This window comes from Camelina sativa, chromosome 2, assembly GCF_030686135.1.
Source record: "Camelina sativa cultivar CO46 ecotype springtype chromosome 2, ASM3068613v1".
NCBI lineage: Eukaryota > Viridiplantae > Streptophyta > Magnoliopsida > Brassicales > Brassicaceae > Camelina > Camelina sativa.
In genome coordinates, this window is record NC_141881.1 from 717,571 (window position 1) to 734,637 (window position 17,067).

Sequence of the window (17,067 nt, forward strand, 5' to 3'; positions counted from 1 at the left end):
CAGATGTGTATAATTGTGGCGTTTACTTTTTATGAATTATGAAGATGTTGTTTCTTGCTTTTGAAGATCCAATCTTATCATTGACTGATATTATTTCCAATACATTTATTGTATTATAGATTTTCTAATTAACAACTTATGTAAACCCTTCATACGTTGATGTTGCAATAATAAGTTATTTTTTTAAAAGATCTTTCGTGTAAGTGATTATGTTTGTATGCTCATGTTTTGGTCTAATATCAATAAGATCGTTTATGTTTTTCTTTAGTTGGCTTTGAAACCAATATTGAGTTAAGCAAATAATGGGTCGAATTATGGTGTTAATAAGTAATATAAATTCTTATGTATATATATTGTATATATGTGACTATAAATTTAGCTAACTAAAAAATTATGTAATATTTAAATACAATCTTGAACATATATATATATATATATATATTTTTTATTTGTGGGAGAAATATATGAAATTATTGGATAGAAGTTATTTTTGAGTTAAATGACCTTTAATGTCTTTAAAGTGAGTTAAATATTAATAAATTTTTATATGTGTCTTGACTTTTTTTTAAAGGAATACCAAGTGTTTCCTTCCAAATTTGAAGTGATATAGTATTTTAGTTTTCTTAAATGATTTTATGAACTTCAATGTAAAAGTTTTTCAAATAATAAGTACACTCACTGATTGAATTATAAAATTTGGAGAAATGTTTATTTCGTTTAATCATCTGCTCTTTTAAATAAATTAAATAAGTATATTGTTATTCCTACAAATAGGACAACATATATTATAGTTTAACCATGGAGTTAAGCAATGGAAATGGAACTTGTGATTACAAGACAAAATGCTTATATGTTACACATTGATCGTTTAAAAATGAATAGGAACATCTAATTCTCAAATAAAGTTGATTGTTTTGTTAAAACCAACATATGTGAATTTAAATATAACTATGCAAATTTAAAAAATAAATATGAATATATTAGAAAGGTAAGAAATATAAAAGAAATATTTTTTTATATAAATAAAATAAAAATTGAAAACAATGTTAAACATATATAATATTTTCTACATTAAAATATAGAATCAAACTCTTACAAGTTACAACACATATGAGATATAACAACATTTGATATTGGTAGGAGAGGAAGAGAGAATGTTTACTATAAGATGGTAATCCAAATTAGATAATAGAGATGAATCTTTAAAAAATAGAACAATATAATATCTATATATATATAATACTTTCTAAATTAAAATATAGAATCAAACTCTTACAACACATATGAGATATAACAACATTTGATATTGGTGGGAGAGGAAGAGAGAATGATTACTTATAAGATAATAATCCAAATTAGATAAAGGAGATAAATCTTTTAAAATAAGAACAATGTAAAATATATATCATGTAGTCTCTAAAATTAAAATTTAGCATTAACAATTTACAATGATATTTCATTTTTTTTTTACAACCCATACAACAAAAATAAGAAATCAAAAATAACAAAAAAAAATGAAAAATGATTTGAGGTATTGTAGAAGAGAATGAGAGAATAGAAGAGAATGAAAAATGATTTGAGGTATTGTATAAATTATTTAAAATGATACATGAATATGTAAGATAACCAGAGACATAATAGATAATTATATATGGATCATTTCAACTTTATGATCTTATTGTGTGGTGAATATTGTAAGGAAGTATGAAAATAATGACTTATAAGATGTTAATATAAAATAGAAAATGGAGATAAACATTTTAAAAGATTAAAATAAATATATAAGATATACATATCATACAAACTCTAAAACTAAGCTTTTACAATGATATTTGATTTGATTTTTTATAACCCATACAACAACAATAACAAAAAAATACAAAACAAAACAAAAAAGAGATTTGAGAGTAGTGGAAGAAGATGAGAGAATGAAAGAGTGATAGACTAAGAGAATAAGATAATGAGTATTTATAGGAAGAGAAATGATGAAAAATTACATTTAGAAAAATGAGAGTTACAATTCTAATTTATTGTTTTGTTTTAATACAATTGATTAATACAACTTAGTGGAGAAATAAAGTTAATGCATAATTTATAGGGAGAAGCTATAAAGATTTCAGTTTTATATTATGTGAGTTAAATGTGAAAATTAATTATTTTAAATTTGTGTTTTAATATAATTTTTTTTTGGTTAAAATTGCATTGCCAAGTGGACCAATAAGGAGAGACCAATAAGGAGAGACTGAAACTCTACTTTTATATATATGATTTTGGAAATCCGTGTCCGTATCAAGACAAAGAGATACAACTATAACGCTAAATTCTAAAATTAATGGTTGGATTGGATTCACCAAAAACATAGTCTTTGCAATTTAATGTTCTTCTGATTTTTTTAACAGGTTAAGATTAATCCTTGTTTAAGAAGGTTGCTTTTAAAGTTAATACTATAATGATGAGAATAGAAAAAGATAATGTTGGGGAGAAAAGAGAAATCCATTATTGCACCATCATAGCAAGAAATGTATCATTTCCACACAAAAAATAAAAAATTGTATTATACATTTTGTGTTAGTTATGGCATTTTAATTTTTAACTGAATGCCTTGGTCAAGTTCGGTATTGGTACTGATTCCAATGTTCCATTTCCATTATGTAGATTTTGTTCAATAATTCTGTGCTGCTGATTACGATGTTCAATCTGGCAACTTTTACACGGTTTTCCAACATGTGGAATTGGGACTGTGATAGTAACACCAATCATAATAAGCTATGTTACGTCAACCTTATCATGTTCAAAACAGGTACGGAGTATAATAACCACTTCTTACTATATTAGGCGAAAAATGATTGATGATCATATCAAACAGTGAGTGATTCCACTTTTAAAAACACGAAACCAAGTAGTCGTAACTAAGCAAAAAACCCATTGTAAAAGTAACAAAAGAGGCCTGTGCCTGTAAGGTTTTTCACTTTTAGTTTAATCTTTCACCTAAAAGTCATTGATCCTTACAAGAGACGAGAGAATATACGGACTTAATCCGTCTTCTTGTCTTCTCCATCGATGGCTCGAAGCCTTTCAACAAGAGGAGGATGTGAGTAGTGATAAGCTGAGTACAACGGATCAGTGTTCATTGCTGATAAGTTCTCTTCCTGAAAAACCCAATCAGATAAACCATTATAGTATGAACACAAAATTGAGGAAACAGTCTTGTCTTTTCTGTTGTTGTCTTCTCTTACCTGTAGTTTCACCAGAGCAGGACGAAGATCTTTTGCATACCCAAGCTTTACAGCAAAAGCATCAGCCTGCATAAGGAACATTAACTCACATTAGTGATGAGGCAGGCAATGAAAGAAAGAAATTATGATTGGTTCTTAAGGGATTGTAAGATCTTACCTGAAACTCAAACGCTCGACTAACGAGGTTGAGGCCAAAGCTTACTAGATGTTGTAGTGGTATAACGGTGTGCTGCAAAATCAGACAGGAGAAATAAGATAGGTTTAGTGTTTTTTTTTTGTTGATTCCTTCTTGATTCATGACTTCAATGTCCCAAAGCAAAACAACAGACCTGAAATATGATCAAACCAATGAGGACTGGCTGTGTATCAAATCCAAAACTCCTGAAGAGATCAGTGGAGTTTCTGACAAGAGTGTATCCTCCAAATTGCAAGAAGGCAAGGATCTGCAATAAAAACATTGAGAGGTCAAAAGACATGATTTCTTAAGTGAAATGTAGATATGAGCCAATAAGTTTTTGAACTGTCGGTTGAGGCTCACTTGAACTGCAATGAATGAGTATGTCGTGTGATTCAGTTTCCAATGTCCTAGCTCGTGTGCAATAACAGCCACAATTTCATCCTCATTCTTGCACTGCACAAAATAAGAATTGTATTATGTTTTAGAACCAAAATCGGAATGTTAGTATAGCTCGCTTGAAGTATCGAAAGTGACTGTACCTGCTGAATCAATGTATCATATAGAACAATCCTTTTGTTCTTGAAGAAACCATACATGTAAGCCTGTACGATGTAACAAGAAACATGAACTTCTAATGGTAATCTAGAAAAGTAGTCATGAAGAGATCTCAAGCCTTTAAGTTCCTCACATTGCTATGGCTTGACCTTGTCGATCCATCAACAACAAACAGCTTCTTCAGAGGAAACATTAGAGAAGAAGCAAGTTTCTCAATTTTCTCCCGGAGGTCTCCATCTGGAAGCTATACACAAATATAATGGATGATTAAGTTGTCTTGTCTGATAATAACATAGTACAAAAAAACATTGATATGTAAAGTGGCCACGACAGAAATACTCACAGGAGTGAACTTGTTGAAAAGCGGTGCTATCAAGACTGGGTATATAGTCATCATCACTAGAGACAGAATAAACATGAATGCCCACAGGTAGATGGCAAGATAAGGACCTCCTTTCTGGAAAAGAGATTATAATTCCATGCTTAGAGAAATCTATTATAATTTTTTAACACGAAACTTTGAAGCTCACACTCATTGGAGATTAGTCATATATGTGAAAAACGCAGAAAGAAGATGAAACCATAATCACCAAACCTGTACTATATAAATTATCGCTGCAACAATGGGTGGGCCTAGTATGACAGAGAGAAGTGTTCCTTTGATCATGTCCCTAATGAACATCCATATTGTTTGCTGTAAACATAATTTAGAGGCAAATTTAATCCACATCTCTACTAAAGGAACGCTAAGTCAACAAGGTAGTGTTGAAAATACGACATACTTTGTTGAACCCATGCCGAGACTCAATCACGAAAGTTGAGTACAACGAAAAAGGCAAATCAGTGATCTGCATCAGAATATGAAAATTATCTTAAGAAAATAGATATTTTAATCATAAACGTATAAGACCACACGAAGGGGTTAGTTTGAAAAACCTGTGACCATGTCATGACACCAGCCAAGAATGAAAGAGTATGCAGTATTTCATTCTCTGGATCGAGGCCCAGCCTCGGTAGAACAGCTCCAGATATCTAAGGTAAAGATGAATATTAATATAACAACTTTATATCCAAAAGGAGATACTATATAGTATATACTGAAACCAGGATATGTACCTTCCAAAACCAAGGCAAGATCCCAAAGAACAAAATTGCAGAGTCCATAAGTATAGTCACAAACTCATGAACAAAGTGAAAATAGCTGTAAAAAATGAAACATCCTCAGTGATAATAATAGCCTTGGCAATAATAAAAAAACTAACATGATATATATAATTAAGACGAAACCTTTTGTCAAGACTGTATGCTCGTGATTTCTCAAACTTTTCTTGGCTAATCACTCCAACCAAGGTTTTCGGGAGAGTTGGCAGCTTGAGAGCAGTGAGTTGCCTCAGATCCAAATATGTCTCAAAAATGTACATCACTATCATAAAACCTGCAAGTAAAAAAGCAGAACATGAATATAAATGCCAAAACATCATTTTTATTTCAATAAAATCTTCTACTTTCCAATCAACCAGATATAAAAGGATCAAATGCTGTTCATCTGATTTAGCTAAGTTAAGCAATCTATCTATGTGAGTACAGCATAGGCTCCTGAAATATGGATCTCTTGTACTGATGGAAACATTAAAGCATTGGCAAGAGTTTTGATGCACCTATCTACATTCACAAAAGGTTACACAACACTAAACCCATTTCAAAACAACTCTAGAAAACCCTAGTTGCTTTCAGGAACATCACACCCTAAAAAAAGCAAGAAGATTTGCCCAAAAACTCTAGCTGTAGTATGACTTCAACACAGAAAAAAATTTCAAGATTCTCAATTTCAAAACTGAAATGGGAGAAAAAGACTCCGACTTTTCTTCACTAAACCCTAAAAAAATTGTTGAATAGAGAGAGAAGCATAAATAAAGCTCCGTATAATCTATAATACGAGGACAAAAACAAGGTCACGAAACCTCAGATCAAACGCACAAGTAAGACAAGAAACAGTTCGATTAACAAAAACCACAGATCAAGATACAAAATATCTGAAAAGAACCAAATTTAGAAACGAGAAGCAGAGACGGATGGTGTATAAAAGCAGTCATGGAATCGCAACACACACACAACAAAAAAACGCAAAACCCAAACAAAAAAAAACGAAATGCGACGAGTGAAACCGGAGAGAAGAATGTTTCAGAGAAGGTTTTGAAACTTACCCACGACGGTTTCCATGTAAGGAATCGCCATGGCTGACAAAACGAGTAGCCTGAGACGCGAACGAAGAAAGAGAAGCAAATCGAAGAAAGAAGAGAGAAACCCAAAAAAAAAAGCTTGGGAGAGGTTTTGAGTTTCTCGCTCGGGTCGGTGTGGTGTGGTGTGATATGTAAAACGACAAAAAAAAATACGGGTACGGGCTTTATAGCATATGGGCTGGGCTTTGGGCCCATTTTAAACAAGCCCTATATTTTAATTTAATATCTCTTGTGAGTTGTGACCCCATATAATATTAATTATCATCAGAACACCCCTTGGTCCAGTTCAATATATAACTTTGGGTTCTTTAATGGAAATATACTGTTTTCTAGGGGTTCAAAATGAAAAATCCTTATCCTCAAACCATGGAACAAATTACAGAAGGTGCCACTGGTTATCACAAATAACCGAACGAACGCCGAGAGAGCTCAGTCTTGGTTCTCCTCTGCTTAACTTTATCCACTTGGAGCTTCGACAATGGCTTCTCCTTCGCTTCTGCAATCTTCTGCTTCTTCTTTTCACGGCCGTTTTCCTCAGTTAGCGGCTCCATCCTCCGCACGGATGCTCTCTCCGCCGCTCAGAAACGTGGTGAAAGTCTCGGCGTCCGAAACTGTGCTGGTCGAGAAATCTGAGGCCGAGAAAACTCAGCGGCTCAAAACCGCGTACCTAGAGAGGATTATCCCTGCGCTTAAAGAAGAGTTCAAGTACGTTAATATCCACCAGGTAACCTCAAATTCTTCCCTCTTAAGCTCTCAAACCTAGTTTTTGTTCTGTTTGAATTTGGGTTTTTTTAGGGAATGTTAGAATGGGTTCTGTAAAATGTCGTATCTGAAATGGGTTGAGATGAGTTACACATAATTTGCTTTTCCTGGTAAATATTTGTGGGTTTTTGGATTGGTTAATGTAGTGAAGCAGTCTAGATTTAAAGCTTGTTGTGTTTGATAAAAGGTACTTATTGAGATATGTGTGTCTTGTTCTATTTTTCAATTTGATGTCTGATTAATGTAGTGAATGCGGTGTGTCATTTTGGTCTTTGATGTGGCTGCTTGGATATCTTCTGTACCAGGTTCCAAAGGTACAGAAGATTGTTGTGAATTGTGGTATTGGAGATGCGGCTCAGAACGACAAGGGTTTGGAGGCTGCAATGAAAGATATTGCGCTTATTACAGGACAGAAACCTATCAAGACACGAGCTAAAGCTTCCATTGCAACTTTCAAGATCAGGGAAGATCAACCGCTTGGTATTGCTGTCACTCTCAGAGGAGATGTGGGTTTCCCTTCTCTTGCGCTCATTCTTTGAATCTTGACTTATCAAACTTTCATATATGAGTTCTTTTACAACATTTGTGATTTTGAATCTTGTGACAGGTAATGTACTCCTTCTTGGATCGTCTTATCAATTTAGCCCTTCCGAGAACTCGAGATTTCCAAGGTGTTAGTCCCAGTAGCTTTGATGGGAACGGAAACTACAGTATTGGTGTGAAAGACCAAGGTGTATTCCCTGAAATCAGGTCAGTTATTCTTTTGTATCTACCCTCAAAAGCCATCAAACTTGTTAGCCAATGGTCCATCAAGATCAAGCGTGGGTTCCCTTTACTCCAATCTTTGTTTACAACATCTAATGTTGGTTGGTTATTTACACTTTCAGATTCGATGCCATTGGAAAAACGAGAGGAATGGATGTATGCATCAGCACGACGGCTAAAACCGATCAAGAAGGACAGAAACTATTGGCACTGATGGGAATGCCGTTCAGGGAAGGTGGTGGTGGCAGCACTGGTGCCATAGTGAGGAAGAAGAAACTAAAGTCTCATCATTTCGATGCTAAAGGAAAAGGAAAGGCAAAGAGATGAACATAGCTGCCTTATATTGTATGTGTGTATTGTCTGTCTTATGTAAACCATTTCATGTTTCAGAAAAACACCTTCCTTTTGTAATGTTTTTGTTGCATTTTTAAGATGATGATAAGAAAAATATGAGTTAATTTGATAACAACTCCTTCTTTCATGGGGTAGCAGCATTAGCAAAGTAGGTTATTTATGTAAATCTTGAAACATTTGGAAATATTATGCAAAATACATTTAGCGCGTGAATGGGCGTGAGAAAGAGGCGCGTGGGAGTGTCAAAATTTGGACCTTCCTCATTGAGAGAAATCTGTCTGTCTCTCTCTCTTCCTTGTTTGTAAGACTTCGTTTTCTCTCATTCGATCTTTTTCTCTCTCTCTCTCTCTTTTGTTTTTCATCAATCGATCGAAAAAAAACACAGCAAAGAGCTAAAGCATCTTTTTGCAGATCGGAACCCTAATTTGTTTTCCTCTGTTCTCCTTTCGCTATAGAATCCGCGACTTCTTTTTTTTTTTTGTTTTTTTTCGTTTTCTTTCTATATTATCTTTTCAGATGGATTCTGGAATCCTTGTAATTCCCTAATAGCGCTAAAAACCCTAGCTATCGACGACCTTAGATTACTGCAGGAAACTATCATTTCTCTCCCGATTTGAGCTTTTTTGGATTTGGAACTTTTGATTTGTTGGGTGTGAATTAGGGGGGCTTCTTCACAATCCGATACGAGAGATTAGCTTTCTCACTTTAGGATGAGCTAGTTTTTTTTCTTTGGGTGGTTTTAGCTGTGATTTCTCTTGAGTTCTGGGCGAAATATCTTAGATTTGCCTTACTGTACATATAGCTAGATCGTGACGACGACGACCTGATGAAGTTGGTGAAGCGTGGGTTTCGTTTTTAAGTTTTGCTAGTTTTGATCATGCTGAATATTGTTGGTGGTTATTAGAGAGAGAGAGAGAGCTGAGATTATTTTAGGAGCCGAGAGATTTGCGTTTTGGGGGATATTTATTAGAGACAACTACTACTGTAGCCTTACTTGATTAAGGCGTTTGAGAACAGATACTGGTGGTTATTTCTTGACCTCCATCAGCTAAGATATTGTGTATCGGCCTGCATTTTATAATGAGTACAGCAAATGAACAACAATTTCCCATGGATCAACTTGTCGAAACCAGTGATGAATCCAGAAAGTATGTTTCTCTTTTTTGTAAATCATGTATTTGTTTTGCTTCTCATTGTTAGTTTCAGCGCAGTTTTTAATTGTTTTTTCGCATTGAATCAGGAAACCAAGAATATCATACACGAGAAAGTTTCTTTTATCCGTGAGTGATAAAGATGTTTGCAAGAAGCTGCCTAATCTGCCCGGTGAATTTGATGAAGCACTGTTGCTGTGAGACTCTATTCGATAGTTTTTATTTCTACAAAACTGTATAAATGTGTTTGATCATGTAGTCGTCTTATCTACTACACTATCTGGTTTGGAGTGACATGTCCTCATCTGTACAACTCTTTGTTTGAGCAGTGACTTCGAAGATCCTTCACCCGAGCGAGTAAGAATTTCTGGCGATTTTTCGTCCCATGGTTTCAGGCGGAATGACTATAGTTCATCCCCTCCCACCAGGGGTGAATTAGGTAGTAACTCTCGAGGCATTCATGGAAGATGGGAAGGGCGCTCAGGTGGATGGAATGATAAAGATAGCGATTCACAGTCAGACCGGGACTCAGGTAGCCTGAGCCTACTCGTATCCCATTCTTTACATGCTGTATCATGACGTTACTACAGTAACAAGGTGGATTAGTACTCTGAATAGTACCTTGTTGTTATCTTTGATCTATAAAAATACCCCTATGATTTATTTCTTTCTGCATAAAGTGTTCAATATTATGATGTAAATTTTATCCAGCTGGCTGTTCAATATGTGTAAATTTAGATTCCCACTTTTTTTACTAAAGCGAATGGCCTGAAGTCTGCTTTTCTAGTGAACATGAAATGAAGGCCATAGCGATTTTTTTTGGAATTTAGGTGTATTATAGTTGATTTTGAATTGTATATTTTGTTAGGAGAGCTTGGGAGGCGTTCTGGTATGCCATCTCGGAGGCCTTGGCAAGCACCTGAGCATGATGGACTTCTGGGGAAAGGTTCTTTCCCTAAGCCTTCTGGATTTGGTGCAGGAACATCAGGCCCCAGACCTCAATCTAATGACTCACATCAGCTGAGTAGAACCAATGAACCTTACTATCCTCCTCGCCCATACAAGGTTAAGTACCCAAATATCTGCTGTACTGATCTTGAATAGTCTCTGGTACCATTGATTGTTGCATGCTGCTCCATTAAGTTACTGGGTTTCATCAGCTGGTTTGTGAGGTGTATTTGAGTAAATTTGAATGAGTTAACGGCACAGATTCCTAAAGATCTCATGTACATTTGTAGGCGCCACCTTTCACCAGACGTGACACTAGAGACTCACTCAATGATGAAACATTTGGTTCTTCTGATTCTACAAGTGAAGATAGAGCAGAAGAAGAAAAAAAAAGAAGAGGTACAGGGGATTTATTGACTTTGATGTGTTCTAAACTTAGCTCTCTGCCAGTTTGTGAGCATCATTCTTTTTGTGTCAATCTTTAATTGACATTCTCAACTCTCCATCAGCTTCTTTTGAGTTGTTGAGGAAGGAACATCAGAAAGCATTCCAGGAGAGGCAAAAATCAAACCCGGACTTACGTAAAAACGACTTTGATTTTACTGAACTTCTTGGGGAGTCCAAAGATGAAAAAGGGCGTCCAACTCCAAGTAGAGGCGATGAAGTCAATAATACTCCAACGATTCCTGGTTCTAATAACACCTCTTTTTCTTCTCAAAGTAGTGCACCCAGACCGCTTGTGCCTCCTGGTTTTGCAAGCACAATTTTGGAAAGAAAACAAGGGGAAAAAACGCAAGTAAGTCGCTATCTATCTGAGACCCTCATCCATACCTAATATCTGAGTTTTAGGAAGGTTACGTTATTGTTTGCATATTTATTGTTAAAGTCCTAAGGGTAGCGAAATCCACGAAGAAGAATCATAGTACTTAGTAGAGGGTACTTTATGATAATATATCAAATCTTCTCCCAAATTTAAGGTAAAAAGTTTAGAAGTGGCTTTCGTATAGAAATAGTTGGAGAGGGGAATTTGTTACCAGAACTTTACAAGTCCTGAGAGAATGATTTTGTGCAATTCATGACAGTAAGGTCGAAGGAAAAGTTCATTCCTAGTTCTTCTGCCAAGTGAAAAGCTTTAAACATACTTTTTGGATTCTATGTTTTAGAGTGTAAGTCGTTTAGAGTAAGGGAATGGAGGAATATAGTATATTTTATTGAGGAATAGAGTATATTAAAAATCTCACTAAAAATACCCATGATACGAGCTGAAACCTTCCATCTTTGATATCATATATTCTTTCAATAACGCCTTTGTTGGGTGTATGTTATCTAAGGCTGCGGTTGCTTGATCGATCACTTTAATTGGACATCATGTTACTGTAATTAGTGAGGGTTGAAGTTTGAATGTGGTGGCTCTGTTTGTTTTAATTTATCGTAAATATTTTGTTCGAATGCATGCTCTGATTAGTACTTTGATTTACTAAGTTTTCCACTATCTTTGGTTGCACCTGTTAACTTGTTATCACATCATTTGCAGATTGAAACTTCTCAACATGAGCGTAGTCCTTTAAATTCCAAAGGCATTAATGTGGTGAATGGAACATCTGTTAATAATGGGGAAAAACCGTCGGGAATCAAGATAGTTTCAAGTGAGATGCTGATAGAAGGTGAAGATGGTCGTGTCTCCTCCACTGATGCAAGTGAACGGGCTGTTAGTATCTCCTCATTTCTAGGAATATCTACAGATACAGTTCATAAGGAGAAAAGTTTTGAAAAGCTTTCCTTCATCTCAACTCCTGCTGAAACTCAGGGGTATCCTAAAAAAAGTGAGCAAGCTACAGTGACGTTGGACAATAAGAAAAGCTTGGAGATTTCAGAGGGGCCATCAATTCTGGATAAGATATTCAACACCGCTATAAATTTGAATACTGGTGACTCCTCTAATATTACTGAGGTGAGTTTTTTCTAATGTCATAGCTCGTGTATCCTTGGAACTTCAAAATTCTACTCACATGATAGCTCTTCCATATATGCTAATCCTCATGAATCTGCTTATCAATATGCACTTCATATTTGGTCCAAATGATGTGTCCTTCTTTCTGATGTAGTTTCCACTAACTAGTCATAAATGAGGCTTTTTCCCTATAAGATCTTGATTGGAAAAAATGATGGATAACATAGTTTGTCTTTTCTCTTAGTAAAGCAAATGATGGTCCATGTGTATATAAACAAAATCAAATGTTTTGTCCTGAGGAAATGACTGTTTGTTTGTGACATGATATGGTACACATATTTAGACTCGTTTATGTACATGCATCATATATGCACTGTGGTATTTGAAGAATCTCATTTGACCTGACGTTTGTCCACACATCTTTGTAGAAAAAAGTCGAAAAGGTAGAAGAAACACGGAGTCCTCAGATCGCTAAATCCTCCAAGTTCGCACATCTATTTCTTGAAGAAGGTAATCCACTCACTGTTATGCTACAATTGTAATGTTTTTTCCATTCTAATGTTCTTTTTTTGGTGCAGATAACAAACCAGTCGAAGATCTCCCATCCAGTGGGCCACCAAGAGGCTTACTGTCACTACTTCAAGGTGCAGATAAGTTGCAAACCTTTGATACAAAAGCAAAGGGAGAATTATCAACGGATTTTCCTTTTCAAGGCCATTCCACTAAAAGCACGGATCAGTTAAGTAAACCAGTAACAGCTGTTCCACCTGTTCTCACTTGTGAAGACCTTGAGCAGTCTATTCTGTCAGAAGTCAGTGACAGCTATCATCCACCTCCGCCACCAGTTGACCAAGACTTGAGTGTTTCTTCAGTAAAAAAGACCAAACAGCGGAAAACATCTGTTGATGACCAGGCTTCGCAGCACCTTCTTTCTTTACTACAGAGAGGTGCAGACCCAAATAGTCAAGAGATGCAGCTACTTTCAGTTACAGAGAGGAGACCACCACCTTCATCTGTGAAATCAACTACAGCTGGAGAAGCAGATCCAGGGAAGTCTTTGACTCTTGAGAATCTGTTTGGGAGTGCCTTCATGAACGAACTGCAGTCAATTGGAGAACCAGTCTCTGGAAGAGGTTTGGTTTCTGATGCTCCAGGTGTCCCGCTTCGATCAGAACGGTCTGTTGGTGAACTGAGCCAAAGAAACCAAATCAGACCTGACGGTCTCCCCGGAGGGATTCTAGCCCTTCCAGAAGATGGTAACTTACTTGCGGTTGGCGGTCATGCAAACCCACAAAAATACATGTCTTTTCCAGGATCTCAGAATCAAGAGCCTGAAGTAGCTTTCAACATATCTGACAAGTTAGCTGCCTTAAACTCTGGACCAAGGAACGAAAGACCAACAATGGGAGGTCAAGATGGTCCTTTTCTGCACCAACATTCCCAACAATACGCGACCGATACCTCTTCTCACTTGAATGGTTCAGGCCCAGTATTCCATCCGTTCGATTCACGACATGCTCATGTAAAACCTCAGCTCGATTTCATGGGACCAGGAAGCATCATAGCTCAATATCATGATCCTCCACCAAATCACCGGTTTCCACCAAACATGATTCATCGTCCACCTTTTCATCATACAACAACCAGTGGACACCCCGAGTTTGATCGCCTTCCTCCACATATGATGCAGAAGATGCATATGCAAGACAACCTGCAACACCAACATCTAATGCAAGGATTTCCGGGTGGTGGTCCACAACACCTTCACTCTCCTCATGTAAACAATCAAATGCCCGGGCTCATTCCTGAGTTAAATCCTTCACAAGGCTTTCCCTTTCCCCATCGCCAGCCCAATTACGGTATGCCACCACCAGGTATAATATAAGGGAACATACAACTCTCAGTCATTTTTGGCCTTGGATAAAAAGATGTGCGTACTTGAGTCTGCTGATCGAGGGACCCTTTATTAATATCAGACAATGCAGGGACTAGTTGATTGAGTGTACTCACGTTTTTTGGCTTTTCAGGTACGCAAGTCAACAGAGGAGAGCATCCAGCTTCACTGCAGGCTCTGTTGGGGATTCAGCAGAGGATAGACCCATCCAAGCAGATACCAACAGTGGGTCAAGCCGGTGGTCCTAATCGTCAAGGCTCTATGGGACATGAACTCGACCTTGGGTTTGGTTACAGGTAAACTCTGCTCTGGCCACAGTCCTCTCAACACCCTAAGCGGTTTGTCTACCTAACAGTGAGTTGCTTTGTGATGTGCTAGTAAAATTACCATTTGTGATTTTTTTTTAAGAAAAAAAAAAAAGAAAAAGAAAAAAATTTATACTCTTGTCTCTGTGAACTGTCGTTTCTCTTGCTGGTTGTCATATGAAGATGCTTTTTAACTAACAGTGGTAGAATTTGATAAACGTTCGAGTCCATGTTATTGGAGTATTCTATTTTAGGTCTTTTGTTTCGTTAAAACCGAACCGTAGTTTAAGTCACAAGGGGTCGAATTTTTTGTTAGAACAGTAAAAACAAAAGAACAGAGATTAAATTATAAAATTTATGACGAGAGCGGAAGTAACTTAAATCTCTGATTTCATAAACTAGTAAGTAAAATATGAATTAAAAAAAACTAGACAAGAGGAGCAAGCCAGAAGTGAGAGGGCTGGAGGAGGTCCAAAGGGAACTGATGGATAGCACCCGTGGCAATGTCGTAGATACCGGCATTGGGGATGGACCCAAGGGCGACAAAATAGATGGAGTTAGGCTTAAGTCCCGGGTACATAGCGGAAGAAAGACAGAAAGCTTCATTCTTTCCAACAAAAATGCAGAGATCCCCAATATCTTCTGTGTAGCTCATCTCAAAATTAGATTGCTTAAACACCGTGAATCGTTTTGCATGGTGGGCGAGACGGTGGTATGTCAGAGCTTGCTCTTCTGCGTGGGAGGTCTGGAAGTAGCTGCATCAATAGGGGAGAACCTAACTCAGTGAAATAAAAGAAAGAAGAAAAACTGAGGAATAAGGTAAACAAATAAATCAAAATACAAACCCGGTAACATGGAAGAATTCACAATCTTGGGAAGGTGACTCCACCAAGTAATGGGTTGTGAAACATGACAGCATCATTTCAGCGACTGACCGAGTGAAAACGGGGTTTTTAGTACGACGAAGTGGAGTCAACCAAGAATTGTCCCAAGAGGAGCTGGTATCAGAGTATGTGTGTAGATCCCAAGCGGCCAAATACTGACTTCCCTGAGTCGTCATATAAAACTTTTGGTGTCTATTGGAGTAGACAATGCTAGAGGTGTTGTAGTGGTTCTGACGTAGATGGACATGGTTCCATGTGGCGTACTCCTCATCGGAAGGCCTGCAGAAACTGAAACGAGGTCCAAGAAACTTCACAGCCAAGATACAATCAGCATCTTCCTCAGGGGAGGACGAAGAGAGAGACACATTCACGATACTCTGAGGGGGATGCTTAGGATCAGACAAGGACGGAAGGCGTGTGTAGGGGATACAGTGTTCACTGTTGTCTGACCTTGGTGAGAGAAGTATGGAGCGTTTGTCGTCTGGTCCGGATATAAGAGCTAGCCATCCACGGGAGGATCCTATAGGATATGATTCCGAGAGTTTACTGGATTGTATCTGGTCTGGGAACGTGATCGTCTCCTCTTTCCTCGGGTCGAATAATCTTGTATCGACATCGACCACTCTATCATCCGAATCGGGATCTGTATGAACATGTGACACAACCTCGTCCTTAAGATACAGATACGGGGTTTGGCTTGACAACGAAGAGAACAACCGCTCAAAAACTGGCCTCCTCTGTGGAAGCTTCTTCAAGATCTGGCCTAGATACATCTTTTTTTTTTGTTTTCTTGCGTCCAAAGTCCCCCTCACAAGCCCTAGTTTTATATTTTCTTTCATTTCATACATATTATACAAATATTAAAAATATATTAAACGAATATAAACTTTTTTTTTTAACACTTAAACGAATATAAACTTAATCGGATATTATTTCAAGGATTGTTTAATCATATCAATTACAAACAAAATATTTACTTGAGATTGAGATTGCATTCTTCGAGTTGCAGAATATTTATTTACTTGATTAGTAAGTTTTTAATATTTTTTTTCATTCTTGAAATAATTAATACTATCACCAAAGAGAAAAGAGAAAAATTTCCGAAATTAACCTTTTTTAAAAAAATTGTCCGACTAATATCTCGTTTAATAATTTTCTTAAATTTATCAGTCAAAATCTCTAATCGAATTGACACTATTGCCCTCCTCATTTTCCCTTAAATCGATTTGGGATTTTCCAAACCTAAAATTTTCCTTCCAATTTGATTTTCTCTACCAAAACTTAGGGGGGTGTATTGAATTTGATATTTTAGGGGATTTGCTGGGATTTTAATATTTCAGGATTTTGAAAGATTTGAGTGTAATTTTGGGTGATTTTGATATTTTGGCAGAATTTTGAGATTTGGGTTCTAGGATTTAGTGAGATTTGATTATTAAATTTTAGGTGATTTTTAGAATATAAAAAAGAAAGAAAAGAATCACATTTGGGTGATCAGAAATACATGGTGATCGAAGACTCGGAATGCAATACGTACGTAGACATTGTACGTAGACATTGTACATGGTGATCAGAAATCACATTTTACCTAAACTTCACTCATATTTTGGTTAATTTAAAACTTCACATATTGCTTTCATGTTCTAACCAGTGGTTATATTGACCTTTAGCTTTCACAGCATGTGAATCTCCCATTGTAGTGTGTAAGCTAACTAGCCATACCATACAAAAAAAAAAAAAAAACAATTCATGAGTAATGACATATCCCACAGATCCCAAACAAGTATTATTTAGAAACTGGCTGGCCATCAATTCGTTTCCAACTTAAGAAATTTCTTTCGTTGGTA

At 36.4% G+C, this 17,067-nt stretch overlaps 4 protein-coding genes across 8 annotated transcripts; 2 read left to right on the forward strand and 2 right to left on the reverse strand.

The window, feature by feature from the left end:
• Positions 1-2,808: 2,808 nt before the first annotated feature.
• Positions 2,809-6,341, reverse strand: LOC104712338 (CAAX prenyl protease 1 homolog). Of its 2 annotated transcripts, XM_010429219.3 has the most exons (14): positions 6,174-6,341; positions 5,257-5,404; positions 5,086-5,170; positions 4,906-5,001; positions 4,752-4,817; positions 4,565-4,663; positions 4,313-4,426; positions 4,103-4,213; positions 3,954-4,016; positions 3,775-3,867; positions 3,566-3,679; positions 3,394-3,465; positions 3,237-3,302; positions 2,809-3,149 (listed from the first exon to the last, which is right to left on the reverse strand). In XM_010429219.3, exons 1-14 carry the CDS (start codon positions 6,202-6,204, stop codon positions 3,033-3,035), a joined length of 1,275 nt encoding a protein of 424 aa, XP_010427521.1. In that variant the 5' UTR covers positions 6,205-6,341; the 3' UTR covers positions 2,809-3,032. The 2 variants fall into 2 exon arrangements, with proteins under 2 accessions (XP_010427521.1, XP_087349918.1); XM_087493792.1 differs by having other exon boundaries at positions 2,809-3,302; positions 6,174-6,326.
• Positions 6,342-6,487: 146 nt separating this feature from the next.
• On the forward strand, positions 6,488-8,205 carry LOC104712345 (large ribosomal subunit protein uL5c). Its single transcript, XM_010429233.2, has 4 exons — positions 6,488-6,933; positions 7,277-7,477; positions 7,579-7,721; positions 7,859-8,205. Exons 1-4 carry the CDS (start codon positions 6,688-6,690, stop codon positions 8,061-8,063), a joined length of 795 nt encoding a protein of 264 aa, XP_010427535.1. The 5' UTR covers positions 6,488-6,687; the 3' UTR covers positions 8,064-8,205.
• A 70-nt stretch (positions 8,206-8,275) lies between these two features.
• Positions 8,276-14,569, forward strand: LOC104712360 (uncharacterized). Of its 4 annotated transcripts, none has more exons than XM_010429256.2 (10): positions 8,276-9,238; positions 9,331-9,438; positions 9,571-9,773; positions 10,110-10,306; positions 10,480-10,588; positions 10,699-10,985; positions 11,724-12,140; positions 12,569-12,650; positions 12,719-14,014; positions 14,168-14,569. In XM_010429256.2, exons 1-10 carry the CDS (start codon positions 9,171-9,173, stop codon positions 14,332-14,334), a joined length of 2,934 nt encoding a protein of 977 aa, XP_010427558.2. In that variant the 5' UTR covers positions 8,276-9,170; the 3' UTR covers positions 14,335-14,569. The 4 variants fall into 4 exon arrangements, with proteins under 4 accessions (XP_010427558.2, XP_010427566.2, XP_087349932.1 ...); XM_010429264.2 differs by having other exon boundaries at positions 8,342-9,238; positions 12,719-13,999; XM_087493806.1 differs by having other exon boundaries at positions 8,367-9,238; positions 9,571-9,838.
• A 197-nt stretch (positions 14,570-14,766) lies between these two features.
• On the reverse strand, positions 14,767-15,996 carry LOC147948050 (uncharacterized). Its single transcript, XM_087489590.1, has 2 exons — positions 15,185-15,996; positions 14,767-15,094 (listed from the first exon to the last, which is right to left on the reverse strand). The coding sequence occupies exons 1-2, from the start codon at positions 15,994-15,996 to the stop codon at positions 14,767-14,769; spliced, it is 1,140 nt and encodes a 379-aa protein (XP_087345716.1).
• Between the last annotated feature and the right edge of the window lie 1,071 nt (positions 15,997-17,067).